This window comes from Sus scrofa, chromosome 9 (genome assembly GCF_054392235.1).
Source record: "Sus scrofa isolate SSC_HxYL_T2T_F1_AM1 chromosome 9, Sscrofa_HxYL_maternal_Yorkshire_Landrace_v2.0, whole genome shotgun sequence".
NCBI classification, from domain to species: domain Eukaryota; kingdom Metazoa; phylum Chordata; class Mammalia; order Artiodactyla; family Suidae; genus Sus; species Sus scrofa.
Window position 1 is genome coordinate 114262805 of NC_139391.1, and position 20087 is coordinate 114282891.

Genomic DNA, 20087 nt, shown 5'->3' on the forward strand with positions numbered 1-20087 from the left:
CACCCCATGATACGGGTAAGGGCACTAGGGTGTCGGGGGAGAAGTCTAAGGCCCAGCACCATCCTCTTCTTAGATTGTCCTTACTTTTTATAACCAAGATATAATTTTATTAAGGTATCTGGCTTCAATTCCACCTCATCAACATTTGCATTTTCATCTTCCAAGACCTATGAGGAAACAACTGTTACTACATGATTTTAGGAAAAGGCTTTTTCTAGCGTAAAGTAAAAACTGCATCAACATACCAATAACTTTGACTTCAATAAAATCTGTAGGACTTGTGCCAAAATGTCCTGCAATTAAAAAGAAAAAGAGAAAACGCATTTTTCTTTGCAATTAAAAACCACAGCCCATCCCATGGTCTATTTTTCCATGGAAAAATAATAATCACCCGAGTAGAAGAATAGATCCAGAGGAAAAAGAGGGGTGGTGTCTTCGAGGTTCCCCAAAACCTACTCCTAAAAAAGCAAAATCAAGCCCTTTTTGCTCTTGATCACCCAGTATTAAAACTGACAATTCTATTGTAAATATTAGAAATCATGCATAACTGATTCCTTTTATTAAATTTACAGGAAATTTACTACTGCTACTAGCTTCTCAGATGCCTGAGACACTGATCATGGCAGAAGTTATTAGCAGGGAGCTCCACCTTCTGTTCCCAAACGTGACAGGGACAGTACCAGCGACCCTGCTGCTGATTCTTCTCAGGTGAACTCTAAGCACATCGTGTAGCCTCGGCCTCTAGGCCACTTCCTTGCCCAGAGTGGCCAGCCAGTCATTTCTCTTTCTCCTTTAGCTCCATGGCTTCCTGATCCCATGAAATCAGGGGGATCAAGGGGACCTTCAGCACCGAAGTGGCTCCCAGGTCGCTCACACCCCAGCCCCTCCCACAGGGATGGACAGAGACCTGCCCTGGCCTGATGGAGCCCATCCTGGTCCAGGTGAACCAGAGAGGCCTGTGGTGTGGTAACTGCCCAGGGCCTGGGGCATGGATGCAGAGGCTGCTTATGAGCCAAATCTTATGGAGCCACGAACAGCCCTCAAGGAGGAGAGTGGAGAGGAGAGGAGAGCTGCTTGCCCGCCAGCTCAGAGGCCGCTGGAGGCTAAGCACAGCATGGGGTGAGGAACCATTCAGCTGGGAAAAGCAGGTCCCAAGGAGCAGCCCCCTTCCACAATGTGGGGGCAGCCTAAGCCTCTACCCAAACTTAAGTCTCCCCTTTCGGGTTAATAATGAGAAATGAGAAAAGACTCTTAGGTGCAGAGGAGCAAGTTCATTTTGTTGTTAGAACTTGAAAATGTATCTTGGACAAACTTAAAGCATGATTAAAAGACAAATTACTTTCCTAATTCACATTCTATGAGGGCAGTGTTACCCCGACACCAAAACCAGACAAAAGCATCACAGAAAAACAGCAGACCAATCCCCTAGGAATAGAGGTGCAAAAACCCTCAAGAAAATCACAGCAAACCAAACCCAGCAGCATATAAAAGTATTATGTACCATCACCAAGTGGGATTTATCCCAAGAATGCAAAGGTGGGTTGACAGTAAAACAAAATTAACATATATATGCCATATTAATATACAAAAACCACACAGTTATCTGAAAAAGCAGAAAAAGCATTTAAACAAAATCTCATACTCTTTCACAACAAAAAGCACTCAAAACAACAAAACCCTAGGAAGAAAAAGGAATTTCTTCAGTCTGGTAAAGAGTACCTAAGAAAAACTCACAATGACAAACTGCAAACTTTGGCCAAGATCAGGAACAAGATAAGGATGCCCATTCTTACCACTTCTAATCAACACTGTACTGGAAATCCTATCCAGAGCAAGTAGGGGAAAACTAAATACAAGGCATCCAAATAGGAAGAGTAAGTATTAAAACTATCTGTATTTGTAGATGACATGACTGCATCTTTAAAAGGCCTTAAAGAGGAGTTCCCGTTGTGGTGCAGTGGTTAACAAATCCAACTAGGAACCATGAGGTTGCAGGTTCGATCCCTGGCCTTGCTCAGTGGGTTAAGGATCTGGCATTGCCGTGAGCTGTGGTGTGGGTCGCAGACGTGGCTCGGATCCTGAGTTGCTGTGGCTCTGGCAGAGGTCGGTGGAGACAGCTCCGATTCGACCCCTAGCCTGGGAACCTCCATAAGCCGCGGGAGCGGCTCAAGAAAAAGGCAAAAAGGCAAAAAGACCAAAAAAAAAAAAAAAAAAAAAAAAAGGCTTTAAAGAATCCTCAAAAAGGTATCAGAATAAATGAATTTAGCAAGGTTGCAGGATACAAGATTGATATGCAACTGTATTTCTATACACCAGCAGTGAGTAATTCCAGTAACAATAGCATCAAGTTTAATAAATTTAACCAAAGAAGTGTAAAGGCTTCATAATTGAAAACTATGATACACAGTTAAAAGAAATTAAAGACAATTTGAATAAATGGAACGACATCCCTGTTCATGGATTGGAAAACTTAATACTGTTAGGATGGCAACAGTCCCCTCAAAGCAACCTACAGATTCAGTACAATCCCCATCATAACTCTAGCTGTTTTTTTTGTTTGTTTGTTTGTTTGTTTAGAAATGGACAAGTAATTCTGAAATTTATATGGAAATGCAAGGGACCAAGAATAACCAACACAACTGAAAAAGAACAATGTTGGACATCTCAATTTCCAAACTTACTACAAAATAACAGTAACCAAGAGAAGTGTTATACTATGTAAAGAGACATTTAGATCAATGGAAAAGAACTGAGAATCCAGACAAAAACCCATATATCTATGGCCAAGTGATTTTTTTGACAAGGTTGCCAGTACCTATCAACAGGGAAAAAATATGTATAAAATATCCACTCACTCTGTTGTATACCTGAAATATATTAATTTATACTTCAATTATGCCCAATAAAAAGTCAATCATGCTTCGATAAAAAGAAAAAACAGGGAAAGAAGAATCTTTGACCTTGGATCAGGCAAAGGTTTCTTAAATATGATATTGAAAGCACAAGCAACAGAAGAATAATAGGTGGACTTCATTAAAATTAAAATCATGTGTGTGATAAAGAAAATAAAAACATGACCCATAGGATAGGAGAAAATACTTCTAAATCATGTATCTGATAAGGGTCTATTATACAGAATGTATACACAATTATTACAATTCAACAAAAAGACAAATAACTCAAAAACAGCATAAACATCATTAGTTGTTAGGGAAATGCAAATAAACACAGGGAAACACTACTTCAAAGCCTTTAGGGTGGGCATAATAATTTAAAAAAAATAGTAACAATGACTGGCAAGGATGTGGAGAAGGTAGAACCCTCATACACTGCTGGTGAGAATAGGAACTGGTGTAGACATCGTGGAACAGTTTGGCAGTTCCTTGAAAAGCTAAACATAAGTTACCATGACTTGGCAATTCCCAGGCTTATACCCAAGAGAACTAATATGTTCATACAAAAACTTGCATGTATGTTCACAGCAATATCATTCATAATAACCAAAAGGTGGAAATAACCCAAATGTCCATCAACGGATGAACGGACAGGCATAATGTGGCCCATCCATATGCTGGAACACATCAGCCACAAGAGGCTAAGTGCAGATACATGCGACAACACAGATAAACCTTGAAAACGCGATGTCACGTGAAAGAAGGCAGACACAAAACCCACATGTCGTATGTGTGACTTCATTCATGTGAAATGTGAAGAGTAGGCAAATCCCGAGAGACAGAGAGTAGACTGATGGTTGCCAGGGCTGGGGGGGAAACAGGTGAAAGGTAGCCATTGCTAATGGGTACTGGGTTTCTTTTGAGGGTGAGGGAACGGTTCTGGTGGACGGTGGTGGTGGTTCTACAACCTTGTTAAACAAAAACGCTGCACTATACACTTCAAAATGGTAAATTCTGTATTAGTGAAATAGATCTCAAAAAGTGATTAATAGGAAGAAAAACATTTAAGTGAAAATTTAAACTCAGCTGGAAAGAGGGTTAAGAACAAGCTAAATGAGTGAGAAGCACGACATGTGTAGGTGTGTAGGTATACGTTACAATGAGTTTAAAAACTAAGCTTTTAAAAATCATGTGTTGAACCCTAGAATAAGAGCATATTCACATTCATAAGGTGGATAATTATTTCAAACCAAAGACCCCAAGGCCTCTCCCGACACCATCCCACAACAGAGGCGGATGGAGGAGTACCATTTTGATCTGGGTGCTGTCGGTCAGCTGCTGCACAGCGTAAGCGTCTTCTGTGTTGTACTGGAGCAGGATGGCCATCTGGAACGTAGATGCCTTCGAGGTCCCCATGTAAAGGAAAAAGGCAAAATCTAAATGCATGGAAAACTCCCACAGAGCCTAAGTCTGAAGAGCCTACTTATGAAACCAATTCTTCCAAGAGATACAAAAAATAAAAGAATTATATTTAAAAGGGATACAAAGTGTCAAAACTCCACCTTAACACATTTCCCCAAAGATGTCATTTCCCACCTTGTCAAACATTAAAGTGATCTTGAACTTTCCTCCAAGATGTTTTGTCTCTATGACCCTTGAACAACGTTGAGACTGGGGGGGTGGGTTAGGGGTGCCAACCCTCTGAGCTGTTGAACATCCAACATCTTATAGTCAGCCCTCTGTGTATGCGGTTCCTCCACGGCTGAGGCTTCATATCCCCAGGTTCACCCACCTGTGGATCCAGGCCATGTACTATTTACTACTGAAGAAAGTCCACATGCAGGTAGACCTGTGCGTTTCAAGCTCACATTGTTCAAGGGTCAACTGTACACCCTATGTGTACACACACTCATGTATATAGATAAACATAAATACTCGTCCAGTACACAGAGTAACACTGAACGTCTATCTTTAAATTTGTTTTTGCACAAATACTAAGGAAAACTGTTTCTGGTGCATTATGGTCAGAGCAACCTGCTACATTATACCTGTTTTTTTTTTTAAAAATACACAAAGTAATGGAGTTCCCGGCGTGACTCAGTGGTTAACAAACCTGAATAGAAACCATGAGGTTGTGGGTTCAATCCCTGGCCTTGCTCAGTGGGTTAAGGATCTGGCTTTGAGCTGTAGTGTAGGTCGCAGACGCAGCTTGGATCCTGTGTTGCTGTGGCATACGCCGGTGGCTACAGCTCCAATTAGACCTCTAGCCTGGGAACCTCCACATGCCGCAGGTGTGGCCCTAGAAAAGACAAAAAGACAAAAAAAAAAAAAAAAAAAAAAAATCCGAAGTACTTTACTATGTAAAATTTGAAATGCTTTAAAGCAAATCATGACTGCTCTAGGTACTTTCAGCAAACCATGTGCCAGGCAACACATACTAGTTTTAATTCCTTAAGCTGTGTGGAGAACGGACACCTACTGAGGGTCCTCCTCTCCTGGGGGAGCCCCGGGCATCGTCCCACATTCCCCTGGGAAGCCCCTCTCCCTTGCTCTCTCCAGCACCCTGCAGCAAAACTTAGGCCAACAAGAGGAGAAAGAAGCAGTGACCCTATCGGCCTGGATCAGTGTCTCTGAGAAACTCCAAGATGCCCCCTGGAAAGATGACAGAGGTGGGGGGTGAGGTGGGGGGTTCTGAGAGCTCTTTCCCGGGATGAGCAGGGGCCGCCATCTCTCTAATGGTGGTGACCAAAATGAAAGCAAATCTCAAAGAAATGTCCCATAGCCTGGTGGTGGCTCTGAAGGTATATACACTTGCCATAACTCAGACTGTATACTTAGGATGGGTGACTTTCATATGTAAACTATCTCAAGAAAGTTGATATAAATATTACTTATAGGATCACAGAAAAATCACAAAAAAGTACCCTGTTTGTTTGTACCTTAAATAAAAACATAAGGGCAGGCAAAAAGCACATTCCTGGCATATTACGCTGTGCCCACCCTTGGCTGCCTTGACAAAGCAAACACACCTCTGGCTAAATGTCTGCCGCTGATCAAAAAAAAGGGCACTGAAATCTTAGGTACTAAAGTATGAACTCATGGGTTCTTCTATGTATACCTAGGGAATGAAGAAAAAAAATTTCAGTCATATAGTCAACGCTCAACATGGGTTTGAACTGTGCAGGTCCACTTATATGTGGATTCTTTCCAGTACTAAATACAATGGTTCTATAGACCCGAGGCTGGTTGAATCCAAAGATGTGGGGGAACTGTGGCTAAGGGGCACTGACTATAAGTTACATGCAGATTTTCAACTGCACAGAGGGTCGGTGCCCCTAACCTCCAGGTTGCTCAAGGGTCAAGCACATAATACTCCACAGTCAAGGTGATAAAGATCACTGGACCTGGCATAACAGAACATCAGACATTTAACTATTTTATAAGAACAGCATTACTCAAAGTTTAAATTAATGAGCAGCTTGAGCCTTCAGAACGCAGTCACGAATTTCTTAATACTTAAAAAGCAGTGAGTGAAAGAATCCTGCATTGCTACAGCTGTGGCTCGGGTTCCATCCCTGGCCTGGGAATTTCCATATGCCACCGGTTCAAAGGATTTATAATTGTTTTTATAAGTGCACTGGAGAGCCCTTCTTCAAAATGGACTCTTGAAGGGAAAAGACCTTAATGGAAGTTTCGGCTCTGACCTCTATCAGCTAGGATCCAAGGAAATAACTTAAATGAGCTGATGCTCAGTTTCTCATCTATGAAACAGAAACCTGGGTTACAGTTTTTCTTAGCTAGTACTCAGCACCGCTACAAACTCCGAGGGTTGCTGTCAATGTGAAACTGCCCTGCTAAGGAAGGAAAAGAGCTATCATCTACTTAAACAATGAAACCCTGGCTTTTTAAGCTACTACCTGAACACCTAACCTGTGTCAGGCAGGAGCTGTGCCAAACACTTTTTAAAAACATAACTTCATTTAATTTTCACACCATACGCAAAGCAGAGGCACTGATACCCCTCTTTCATGGAGGAGAAAAAAGGCTAAGTGCCATCAAATACCTTGTCCCTTAGCCACAAATAATTAGAACTTAGCTCATTATTATAGCTCACTGCATTATTTTGCCAGAATCTTAACTCTAGGTTCTTGTTGTGTGAACCACTGGATTCTGATTTCTATGGTTTCTCTTATCTTCATTTACACTTAAGAAATAAAAACCAAAAGGAGAAGGTGATCTTACCTGCAAAGTGTATCTGTTTTTGAAGCAGTTTGTTACTAACTCTCCTTTAGACAGCTGATACAACCATGTCAATTTTCTCCCACTGTGACGGCTAGCATAAAAAGCTGTGAATCGCTGATAACTCCGTTCCAACTGGACAAAAAGGAGGGGGGGCATTATGTGGAATATGTATCTCACCATATTTGGCAGCCAACATTCCTCAATAAAAAACAGTGGGCTGGATGGAATTCCCACTGTTGCTCAGTGGGTTAAGAACCCGACTAGTATCCGTGAGGATGAGGGTTTGATCCCTGGCCTCACTCAGTGGATGAAGGATCTGGCATTGCCACAAGCTGTGACGTAGGTGTAGGTGTAGGTCGGCAGCTGCAGCTCCAATTCAACCCCTAGCCTGGGAACTTCCCAATGCTAGGGTGTGGTCCTAAAAAGACCAAAAAAACAAACAAAACCACTGGCCCGGAGTTCCTGTCGTGGCGCAGTGGTTAACGAATCCGACTAGGAACCATGAGGTTGCGGGTTCGGTCCCTGCCCTTGCTCAGTAGGTTAACGATCCGGCGTTGCCGTGAGCTGTGGTGTAGGTTGCAGACGCGGCTCGGATCCCGAGTTGCTGTGGCTCTGGCATAGGCCGGTGGCTACAGCTCCGATTCAACCCCTAGCCTGGGAACCTCCATATGCCGCGGGAGCGGCCCAAGAAATAGCAACAACAACAACAAAAAAGACAAAAGACAAAAGACAAAAAAAAAAAAAAAAACCACTGGCCCAAGTTTATAGCTCAAAACGCTTAGGTAAAATACAAATACCAAGTCTCTACTCTCATGCAAAAAAAAAAAAAAAAAAAAGGCATGTAAATTTAATCATTTGAGGATACCATAAAAAAAGTTTCTACTTCAAGACACATAGGTATGGTCATGATGTTCATCACAGAACTATTAGGTTCTACTTCTGAGGGTAAATAAGCATGTGAATGAACACATATGGAGCTGAGACAAAGGTGGCCAACCCCTGACCCCTACCCAGCCCCAAGCTCATGACTGCCCGGCGCTGCCCCGTTTGAGGCCACATGGCTAGGCAGCAGGAAGGCCTTCTTAGGCACCATCTGCATTAATGCTGGAGGCTGCCCCCTTCAACTCTGCTCCACATGAAGGGAACAGAAGGTAAACCCATCCTTACCTCTGACGGCAAGGCAAACGTACAGGATTGCTGAAAGGGCCACGATCCGGAGCTGAGAACTTGAATACTGAAATCCACTGGGGCCGTGGGGAAAAATAATTAATTAGCCTTATAAACTGAAAAAAGCCACCCTTTCAGATAAACATGGGTTGCTTTTTATTATCAGGAAACACATTAAATGAAAAATCCGGATTCAATATAAAACTAAGGACTGAGCACATTAAAATTAAATTGTTTTATTCAATTAAAATCAGTAAAGGGAAGAGCCAGAAATTCTCTCCTCCAAAGGGTGAGTTTTTCATTTCTCTTCTAACTCAGAATTACAACATCATAAGCCTGCTTGGCTTCATCTGCTTTAGTTTACAGTCCACTCAAGGCACACAGGAGTTCACCAGGCCTGACTGGCATTAGAGCCCCCAACTTAAAAAGGAAAACAAAAACCCCCAAAGTAAACCAACTTCATTATGTTTTCTGTAGCAGAGTACTGTGAACTGACACACAGACCTTACGTATCTTCAATAATCTATAAATTGTAACAGTAATGCCATCATCACAGATGGCTGACAAGTCCACGGTACAACTGTCAGTAACAGGTTAATAGTTCTTTCAATTTGGGAAGAGTACAATCTCCATTCTTCATTTAAAAAGATGATGTCATCATGCCCTGCCACCCTCCTCCTGCAGTAGGAGCCCAGCTGGCCTCCTAGCCTGCCTGGCCAGCAGCGTCAATCTGAAGCCATGAGGGCTCTTGTCTGGCTGTTATCTCTATGGCCCTGTCAGTTTCTTATAATTAAAAACACTGCTATGGAGTTCCCGTCATGGCTCAGCGGAAACGAATCTGACTAGCATCCATGAGGCTGCAGGTTTGATCCCTCGCCTCGCTCAGTGGGTTAAGGATCCAGCGTTGTCGTGACCTGTGGTGTAGGTCGAAGATGCAGCTCCAATCCAGAATTTCTGTGGCTGTGGTGTAAGCCAGCAGCAACAGCTCTGATTTGACGTCTAGCCTGGGAACCTCCATATGCCACAGGTGCGGCCCTAAAAAAAAGGCAAAAAAAAAAACCCCAAAACCCACAAAACACCCCCCCCCAAAAAAAACACTGCTAGAATGGAATCAAACTAAGGTTAAAAACTTTTAACTGAAACTTAAAACTGCTTGGAGCTGGCAAGTGCCTGGGGTTGGGCAGCCATGTCAGCAAGTAGAAGAGGTCAGGGCTCAGCTCCTCCAACTCCCAGCTGGCCATGCTCAGCACAAGGTTCTCCAGAAAAGGCCACACATTTCTACGCTGTCATCTCCTCTCCTATCATCACACAGGAGTCATGAGGTGGCCAGTGCATTTGGGAAGAACTTCCTGCTTGTCTGTCCTTCAATTTCTGATAAAGGACCCACCATTCCTACTTTGTATTTTGTCATCTCTCTACCTTGTTCCAAAAAGCACCGGCTCCTCTAAGAATACCGCCTACAAAGGAAGCTTGTAAACACGTGGATAATACTCACAGTCCAGTGGTTCTGAATTCGTCAGGTGCTTTTTGAACTGCTCGTTCAAATCTTTGCTTACACCAATATCTTGAAACATCCGCTGAAGTTTAGAGGTATACTCAAAACCACAAGCTTGCTGCAATGAACCCAGATAACGATCTTATTAATTGCTATAGAAATATCAATGTACACAAGGGAATCTGATAGAAATCACAGTACATGACAGGTACTTTGTAACATTTAACTGTATTCAAGGTATACAAAATGCAGATTAAAAAGTACACTATCTACAGCATAAATTGGCATAACATTGTTTTTTTCTTTTTCTTTTGTCTTTTTAGGGCCGCATATGAAGGTTCCCAGGCTAGGAGTCGAATTGGAGCTGCAACTGCTGGCCTACACCAACCACAGCCACAGCAAGGCAAGATCTGAGCAATATCTGCGGTCTGCACCACAGCTCACGGCAAGGCCGGATCCTTGGCAAGGCCGGATCCTTAACGCACTGAGCAAGCCCAGGGATTGAACCTGCGTCCTCATGAATCCTGGTTGGATTTGTTAACCACTGAGCCATGACAGGAACTCCCTAGCATAACACTGTAAATCAACTATACTTTCTTTTTCTTTTTTTTTTCAGGCTGCACCTGCAGCATATGAATGTTACCATGCTAGGGGCCCAATCGGAGCTACAGCTGCTGGCATATGCCACAGTCACAGCAACACAGGATCCGAGCCATGTCTGTGGCCTACACCACAGCTCACAGCAACTCGGAATGCTTAACCCTCTGAGAGAGGCCAGGGACTAAACCATGTCCTCGTGGATACTAGCCGGGCTCGTTAGCTCTGAGCCACAACAGGAACTCTGAACTACACTTAAATAAAAAATAATAAAACAAATTTTATTAATTTATTTTTTGTCTTTTGTCTTTTTAGGGTCGCACCTGTGGCATATGGAGGTTCCCAGGCTAGGCATCCAATCGGAGCTGTTGATGCTGGCCTATGCCATAGCCATAGCAACGCTAGATCTGAGCCACGTCTGTGACCTACACCACAGTTCACAGCAATGCTGGATCCTTAACCCACTGATCGAGGTCAGGGATTGAACCCGCAACCTCATGGTACCTAGTCAGATTTGTTTCCACTGCGCCATGATGGGAACTCTAACTTTAATTTGTTTTAAACAAGATATAAATAAAATTAATACACTATCAAAAATTATACAGCTATAAATGGAAGAGTTAGGTCTGTATACACACAATAACTATCACTAAGGGCAAGGATTTCTGACACCTTGGAAGAATATAAAGATGACATAATTTGTCCCTCACCCACTACCACTGGTGGAGCTGTGCCCCCCGGTCTCCATGTTGAAGCCCTAACCCCAAATGTGATGGTATTTGGAGGTGGGGCCACAGGGAGACAATTAAGTTCAGAAAAGGTCATGAGGCTAGACCTCCAGGATTAGACTGGGAAGAGTGTCCTCACCAGACACTGAACTGCCTGGTACCTTGATCCTGGACTTCCCAGCAGCCTCCAGGACTCTATTCAATTCTCTTGTTAAGCCATTCAAGTCTATGGTATTTTGGTATGGCAGCCCAAGCTGGTAAAGACAACCATGTAACTATAATTTCAGGTCACCAGCTATGATTGAAAAAATAAAAATCATCAAAAAAGAAAATTCAGGTCAAAGTGAAATATGGTCCAGGTCACATAATAGCACCTGGCAGGCCAGGAAGCACTGACACAGATGCGGCCGAATGAAGAAATATGCAACAGCAAACTAACACTTAAAGTGTTCTGTCCTCCCGCAGACCCACCCAAGGCCAACAAAAAGCTGAGTCTGGGCTGCACCACTTGCAGCAATTCTTGGGGAGTGGAGACAGAGCTGAGGCCACAGGTGCAGGAGCTCGGAGAAGACACTTGGACGGTGTGCCAGGCTCAGCTGGAGCAGGAGGGGCTCTATGCAGCAGGGGAAGGGTTGGCAGAGCATGTGAGGCCTGACCTGGGCTTGTCACAACACTGGCGGTGGGGTCCTTGTGGTGGAGGGCGGAGTTCTCACGGCACAGAATCCATGTCATCCATTGTCTACTCTGCCCAACTGACAACCCAGAACTTTAATGACTTAAAACTGGCATTTTTCCGGAAAACATTACATTTACCTTTAACTTAGAGATCATGCTTGCTTCAGCATCATCGCTGGCGCTATTCTGATGGACAAGCCTCTTGGCCAGCATCTTTGCATAGAACTTCTGAAACACATCTTTGTCCTCTATGTACTTGAAGACCACCATCTAGAAAAGCCACACCAGAGCACACTTAACACACTCACAAACACACTGTCACCAAACCCAGGCCAGAAACAAACATGTGTGCTCCGTTTTGTCCAGCCCTGTATGCCACGCTTACAATACTGCCCCATTATCTTTAAGGCAGGTATTTTCATCAATCCCTAAAATTACGTTAAGTCTAGACTGAATACAAATAAGGAAAGTACAAATGCCAAAATTAAGGACTTAATATAGGGAGTAAAATCATAGATTCAAAATAAAACGAATGCTTCTACTACTTTCCATATTCCATATGCCTCATTTAAATAACTGAAAAGCCACTTGTCAGAGAAAAGGCTACTTGCACATTGACGTGACCCTGGAGCTTCTTACCACTTGATTGAGTGTGTCTTCTAGCTCTGCTTCTTCTGGGTTCTTGGAACTGAAAAATTTTAAAAGGTATAGTGTTTTAAAATAAATCAGGAAACATTTATCAAACAAGCACCACTCAACCAAACCACATTAGAGTGTGGTTCTGAACATTCAAGTGGTTAGTTCTCAAATTAGCACGGGGAAGAGGGAAGGTTTAGGCTGTCCTACACTTTATCTCTCTTTCATAATCTGTTCTTCCACAGAATAATGTAGAATATCCACAATGGATCTCAATAGATGATACTTATTAAAAGCTTCCCCAAACATTCTGAATCAAGTTTTCCTTTAAGATAATCCATTTAAACATGCCTTTTACTTTTCTAATTGCTTTCTATATAATACGCTTTAACTTAACTTTGAAAAAATAAAAGGCCTTTTAATGGCCTAGTAATTAAAGATAAAAGAGTTTGTAAACTACCTCTAAAGTGTTGCCTTACGTGTCATTACGTCCACAAAATAGATGGTTGTCCTTTTACAACTGCTTGATTCACTCTAGTCTATGAATAAATATTAACTGAAAGGTGATTGCAGGGTAAAAATTCAAAGCTTTTACTCCAAGAGACCTTAATAAACAAGACCCCTATAAAATCCATATAAAATGATCCAACCAGCAAACAAGCTCTAAAGACGTGATCCTACTTAAGAATAGTTGGCTCAGGAATTCCGGTTGTGGTTCAATGGGTTAAAGAACCAGACTAGTATCCGTGAGGATTGTGGGTTTAATCCTTGGCCTTGCTCAGTGGGTTAAGGATCTGGCATTGTTGCAAGCTACAGCATAGGTTGTAGAAGCAGCTTGGATCCTAAGTTTCTATAGCTGTGGTATAGGCTGGCAGCCACAGCTTCAATTCAGCCCCTAGCCTAGGAACTTTCCATATGCTGTGGGTACAGCCCTGGGCGGAGGGGGGAAATACTTGGCTCAGGAAGCCCATTCTTCTCACTGATAGGTCAGGCCTGTGTCTCTTTCCTGGAAGAGTTTAACTTAAGTGTCCCTGGAGTCCAATCACTAACATACACTTGTTAAAACAGCACTCAGAACTATCCACCATTCTGCCTGCTTTAGCAGCCTTAACTAAAGAATAATATACACCAGGAGACTTGATGAGGACCATTTATGAAAAGACAAAAAGTCAAACAAACTGAAGCCCTACAAGAGTATCTACACATTTAAAATATTGAAAATTTTCATTTTACTGAGCCTAAAAAATAAAAGGTCACAAGAGGCATTCCAATTTAAAGTCCATTTTCACTCCTGAAATGAATACATTAGAGAATCTGATTAGAACTGCTAAATTATACATTAGATAAGCACTGCAATAGGGAGGAAAAAAATCAAATACTCAATTTGCACCAGGCCTTGGGCAAATGGCTTCCTGACAAAGTTAAAAGAGACGGCTATTGGAGTACTCAGTGGCTCAGTGGTGAATCAACCTGACTACGACCCATGAGGATGCGGGTTTGATCCCTGGCCTCACTCAGCGGGTTAAGAACCCAGCATTGCCGTGAGCTGTGGTGTAGGTCACAGACTCGGCTCAGATCCCACATTGCTGTGGCTGTGGTGTAGGCCAGCAGCTGTAGCTCTGATTCGGCCCTCAGCCTGGGAACTTCCAGATGCCGTGGGTGCAGCTCTTAAAAAAAAATAAAAAAAGAGATGGCTATTAACCTTATTAAATATTTTCCCCATGTCAATCAAGAAGACCACATTGTTGTTCATATAGCTCTGTTGTTAAAGTCAATTATATTCCATCTGCTACTACTGAGCCATCCTTGCATTCATTCCTAGAAAGCTGTCCTACATTCTGAACAATTATTCTTTGGTTCACTGATAAATTTAGTTTGCTAATATTTTACTTAAGATTCCCCACATCTCTATTTCTAAGTGAGACTTGTTTGTAGTCTTTCTCTTGGTAGTGTAGTTATTCTCAGTCTTTTTCATAATGGGATTATATGAGCCTTAGAGAGCTCCTTAAAATTTTTTAATATCAAACCCCTCTAACTGGGGGCATGGAAAACTACTGCAACATGTGTTGATGTGATATCTGGATCACTAAAATAAGCCTGGAGCATTTCTAAACTGAAAGCTAGTTCAGTGAAAGAGAAGCTGGGGCAAACCAAAACCCACACAAAAATTATTGAGAACTTCAAAAAACACAACGCAGAGAATCAGATTATGGTGCCTCTAGTGATCAATACACATACAGTGATTAGGGAAATATCAGTTGAGAAATAAGATGCTCAAAATATACAGACTATGAAAAAGCAGTACTAAATCAAAGTCATTAAAGGAAGATAAATGTTAAAAGTACACAGAATAATGAGAATACTGTAATATGGGAGAGTCTTCTGTTTTAAAAAGCAGCCAGTGGGAGCTACAAAATTTTCAACTGGAAAAAAATTAAGCAAGGCCAATAGAAAAGAACAACTAGGGAATGAAGAGAAGTGGTGACTTTCTGTTGTAACCACCAGCTGGACCTGCCTAGTGGAATCTATTTAGCTAAAAGGGTCATGCTCACACGGGCGACAATTACAAAGAATTTAGTAACGTAAGAAAAACATAAACTGGGCATTTAACATATATAGTCAAGTGCCTTTTAGGAAGACAAAAAAGGTGTATTTCACTTTTTTTTTTTTTTTTTTTTTTTTTTTGCTTTTTGGGCTGCAGCCACAGCATATGGAAATTTCCAGGCTAGGGGTCAAATTGGAGCTATAGCGGCCAGCCTGCACCACAGCCACAGCCACGTCACATCCAAGCTGCGTCTGCAACCTACACCACAGCTCACAGCAACACTGGATCCTTAATCCACTGAGCAAGGCCAAGGATCAAACCCTCATCCTCGTGGATCCTAGTCAGGTTCGTTAACCGCTGAGCCACAAAGGGAACGCTCTACCACTTCTTTACAGTAGGTTTATACTGTTTTCTCAAAAGGAACAAAAATTACATTATACACAAAATGCAATATAGAGTTTAGCTCTTCAAAGAGGCTAAGATTTTAAACAGGTTTACAACAAACTGCAAAGTCACTAGTACCTCTTCTTCAACAAGGAGTCACAGTATCGAGCCAGCAACTCAGGGGATTTGCTGGAAGACTGAGCCATTTTGGTAACTGCGTTGTTGTTTATGAAGCGCCCGCAAGCCTGTGGGTCAGAGACACCGTTAGAGGACAACGTACCAGCCACCCACCCCACACGAAAGCCACGGGCCAGCACACTCACCTTGTCCAGCGCAGCCACAAAGCCAGCATCATTGTTGAACGCGGACATCACCAGGGCGTTGTACTTTTTATGAACATCCAACACTGTCTGTACATACATTTTGGGGTCCTTGGGTAGAGGGAAAAACAGACATGTTGATTGTTTATTAACATGCTACTATAAAATATTCCAAAAGGTCTGGATACTTCTTCAAGGATGTTAACCAGTTAAGATCAAGGAATAGTTTTCACTCTATCATCAAAACACACAGGACATTCTGTTTATAGATATAATAAAAGAAAATATATTCTCTGCACTCAAAATTAAACACTGATTTCAAACTGTAATAAAATCAGTGATTTTTCAAATTACTTGAAAATTCAGAGAGACCCCCCCCCCCAAAAAAAGCTTTCTAAGTGATACTTTGCTTTAGCCAACTTTTGTTGTTAAAAATTCAAATTCTGGGGAGTTCCTGTTGTGGCTCAGTGAGCCTGACTAATACCCATTAGGACTCAGGTTCAAGCCCTGGCCTCACTCAGTGGATTAAGGATCCAGAATTGCCATATGCTGCAGTGTAGGTCACAGATGCAGCTTGAATCTGGTGTGGCTGTAGCATAGGCCAGCAGCTGCAGCTCTGATTCGACCTCTAGCCTGGGAACCTCCATATGCTGCATCTGTGGCCCAAAAGACCAACGACAAAAACAAACAAAAAACCCCCGCAAATTCTGGATTTTGTTTTGGCTGGGAAACCAGTCAGTCCATTATTTAGAACTTAGCTGGAGAAGCAATGCAAGAATAATGTGGGTTTTAAGTCCTAGGAAGTGTGGACATGGGCTGGGGGGGTCAGAAGTGGCAGCGAGGGTCTGACCAGTGCACCCAAGCAAATCAGAAGACCCTTGTGGACAAATAAAGAGAATGAAGGTGGGAAAAGCCAGGGTCTGGGAGAAGGGAGAGTACTGGGGGAGCAGCAGGATGGCCAACTAACTGGGTATCTCTTTCACCCAATGTAATGGAAATGAAATCTAAGGATCAACCACAGGAGAGGTTTCCGGAGTGATGCAAAAGACAGACAGGGAAAATAAGGGCCAAAGGCGACAGTACTGGGTAATAATAAAAGCAGACCAGCTGGTGTTGAGAACCTGCCGCACGTTCAGCGGAAGTGTCACAGTCAAACTGAGAGGTCAGTGTTATTTGCATGCCCATCTTATAGATGAAGAAACTAAGTCACAGGTAAGCATCTGCCAAAGGGCCAGACCTGGACCCAGGTGACAGGTTAGGGACAGAAGCTTAGCCTGGGGTGGGTGGTGTTGATGGATGGCATGGGCAGAAGGGCACAGGGGCCACCATTTCACAGACAGGTGGCCTGGAGTGCAGGAGCTGAAACGTTCTGCCAACACATGCCAGGTTCATTATTGTTACGGACAAATATATTGTGACAGGACTATATTTCAATGACACGTAAAGTGCACTCTACCTGACAGATATTTGATTAAACATTAAAAAGGAACTTAAAATAAATGCCAAATAAAAATCACTTAAAATGTTGAAAGCCAATGCTACATATATTTAATATTTTTAAATGATCTATCCTAAAAATTAAAAACACACAGCATTTCTGTCCCATCATATAATCCTGCTTTTAGTTTCATGACAATTTTTCCAGGTTTAAAAGAATTTCTTGCAATTTGTATTAATGGTCTTAATCATAAGACTGCACCCAAAAAAATTTCTCAGTTCACACACATCTTACTCTATGTAAACTCATTTCTTCAATAACGAAAATATTGTTTGCATTTAATTTTCACTTTCCTGTTGAAACTGATACTGCTTTTGCTAATTCACATTTTAGTTTGCTTTCTGACTTCATCTCAAGTTATTTCACCGGCTCACATTACTTTTCTCTCTGCACTTGTTCTTTTAAAGTATTTACCAAGAACTTCACCGCTAGTGAGTATCCAAACACTAAAAAATGCCAGCAAACGGAGTTCCCATCGTGGCGCAGTGGTTAACGAATCCGACTAGGAACCATGAGGTTGCGGGTTCGATTCCTGCCCTTGCTCAGTGGGTTAACGATCCGGCGTTGCCGTGAGCTGTGGCATAGGTTGCAGACGCGGCTCGGATCCCGTGTTGCTGTGGCTCTGGCGTAGGCTGGCAGCTACAGCTCCAATTCGACCCCTAGCCTGGGAAACTCCATATGCCGCGGGAGTGGCCCAAGAAATAGCAAAAAGACAAAAAAAATAAAAAATAAAATAAAATGCCAGCAAACATTACCAGGTAGTATTTGACTAAAATAACACTCAAGGTTAATAGCATTAAAGAATCCTATATCAAAACTGCCCATTTAGAGAATTAATCTGCTTCCAAAACTTACTATTTCTTGGAACACCACTCACAGGACAGATATAAAGTATATTATGTATATCAACAGCTTAGTGCTTATTTGCAAGATGACTCACCCTTAGCAGCAGGGTGGGCCACCCACACACACTTATACCTGGGTATCACCTACAAGGGAGACTGACCAGTTAGATGGTGCTGCTCCTCTGCCCCATCCTGCCTGCAGAGGCGACCTGCACGCTGGACGCCCCGCATCAGCACCCCTGCCCAAGCCCTGGACCATCATCAATGGATTCCTCCAAACCAGGGAAGTCTCTGTGACGACATTACGTGTGCAGGAGAAATACAATGCTTTTCTCAGTTTTTGATTTCTTGACCAATTTTTCTCAGATTCAGGATTTGGAAAAACATAAATGTCCCAGTAAGTGCCAGGAAGGAATTACAGACAGAAAGACAGATCTTCCCTAAGGGGACGAGAGTCTTCAGACTACAACTCCAGATTCATCCTGCCACAGGAGAAGACTTAGCCAGGAGCCTGGCTGCTAAGAAGTGAGTGTGGGAATGGAACCCACACTAGGAAGAGTGTGCTAAGGCACCAAGCCCTGGAAATTGGAATTTAGCATCTGAGATCCAGAGAGGGCACCTGACAAGGGCTGATGGAGACAGGAACACACAAGAATAACACTGGGGAGAGAAGGAAGAATAGTCAGCAGTACCAAAGGGAGAAAAGACAATCAAAGGGTGAGTGATTTACCCAAACCAGAGGTAAATGATGATCTTTAGGAGGTGTTTCAGAGGGCAGCTGACAGCAGGGTTATGAAAGTCAGAGAGGAGTCCCCGCTGTGGAACAGTGAGTTAAGACCCCAACTACAGGAGTTCCCATTGAGGTGCAGAGGAAATGAATGCAACTGGGAACCATGAGGTTTTGGGTTCGATCCCTGGCTTCGCTCAGTGGGTTAAGGATCTGGCGTTGCCGTGAGCTGTGGTGTAGGTGACAGACGCGGCTCAGATCTGGCACTGCTGCGGCTCTGGCGTAGGCCAGCAGCAACAGCTATTTGAACCCTACCCTGGGAAACTCCATATGCCGCAGATGCAGCCCTAAAAAGACAAAAGACGAAAAAGGAAAAAAAAAAAGAGAGAGAGAGAGAGAACCCAACTACAGCAACTCAGACCTCTGCAGGTGTGGGTTCAATCCTTGGCCTGGCATAGGATCTGGTGTTGCTGCAGCTATGGCCCAGATTCATCCCCTGGCCTGGGAACTTCCCTATGCCATGGATGTGGCCATAAAATTTTAAAAAAATTAAGAAAAAAAAAAAAAAAAAGAGCAACAGAGGTAAGGACAGAAAAGATCAGCTAGATGAAGACGCCTGTTTTTTCAAGAAAACGAAGATGTGAATTTTTGATGAAATCACAGGAGTTCTTTGCCTATAAGAAACACCTCTCAGGCTCCTCTCAGAGAAACTTCATCCACCACCTACGTGATCATCATTATGCCAGTGGCTGTCACACTCATCTCCAGACCAGACCAGACACTCCCACTCAGCTCAGACAACCCGCCTCGGATGCCTCACGGGTCCCCGAACTGCGTGTGTCAGAGCCGACCTCACCTCGCCCGGCCCGGCTGCTCTTTTGGACCTCTCTTTCCATTTCTTTTCTTTCAACATTTTATTGGAGAAAAAATTTCAAATATATTCAGAATGTCAAAGAACAGTAAAACCCACCCCTTGTATTCGTTATCCAGCTTCAACAATTACCCAACCCAAATCCTGTCCACCACACAGGCTCACTACCTACTCCTGCTCTGCACCCCGGCCCCAGCACCAGCCCGTGTCATGTCCATCTGAATCAGCCCAACATACCTAGCCGGGCTACTAGCACTAACAACTCTCCTTCCTTTTCATCTGTTTCCCACATGGTGGCAATTCTGTGAAAAATAAAATGTGCCCATTTCAGGTTGATTCTAAGCCTTGTTTACCTGGCTTCCTCTTGCCCTTAGGATTAAGGTGGCATCACCAACCTGGCTTTCGAGGATCCCCCTGGTCAGGACAGCCTTTCAGGGCCACGGTCCCTCCTCCCATCATACTG

At 43.0% G+C, this 20087-nt stretch overlaps 1 protein-coding gene across 2 annotated transcripts in view; it reads right to left on the reverse strand.

Annotated features, from left to right (window-relative positions):
- Positions 1-20087, reverse strand: part of CUL1 (cullin 1) — a 71394-nt gene that overhangs the window by 2567 nt on the left and 48740 nt on the right. For both annotated transcript variants that reach the window (XR_014816178.1, XM_021063586.2), the window contains exons 9-18: positions 15687-15794; positions 15502-15608; positions 12438-12486; positions 11937-12068; positions 9799-9916; positions 8304-8380; positions 7137-7268; positions 4203-4295; positions 246-293; positions 85-167 (exon numbers count right to left, since the gene is read on the reverse strand). Coding sequence is in view for 1 of the 2 variants with exons in the window: in XM_021063586.2 (XP_020919245.1) it covers positions 85-167; positions 246-293; positions 4203-4295; positions 7137-7268; positions 8304-8380; positions 9799-9916; positions 11937-12068; positions 12438-12486; positions 15502-15608; positions 15687-15794 (947 nt within the window). In the remaining variant the exon portion in view is untranslated. The remainder of the gene's footprint in view (positions 1-84; positions 168-245; positions 294-4202; positions 4296-7136; positions 7269-8303; positions 8381-9798; positions 9917-11936; positions 12069-12437; positions 12487-15501; positions 15609-15686; positions 15795-20087) is intronic.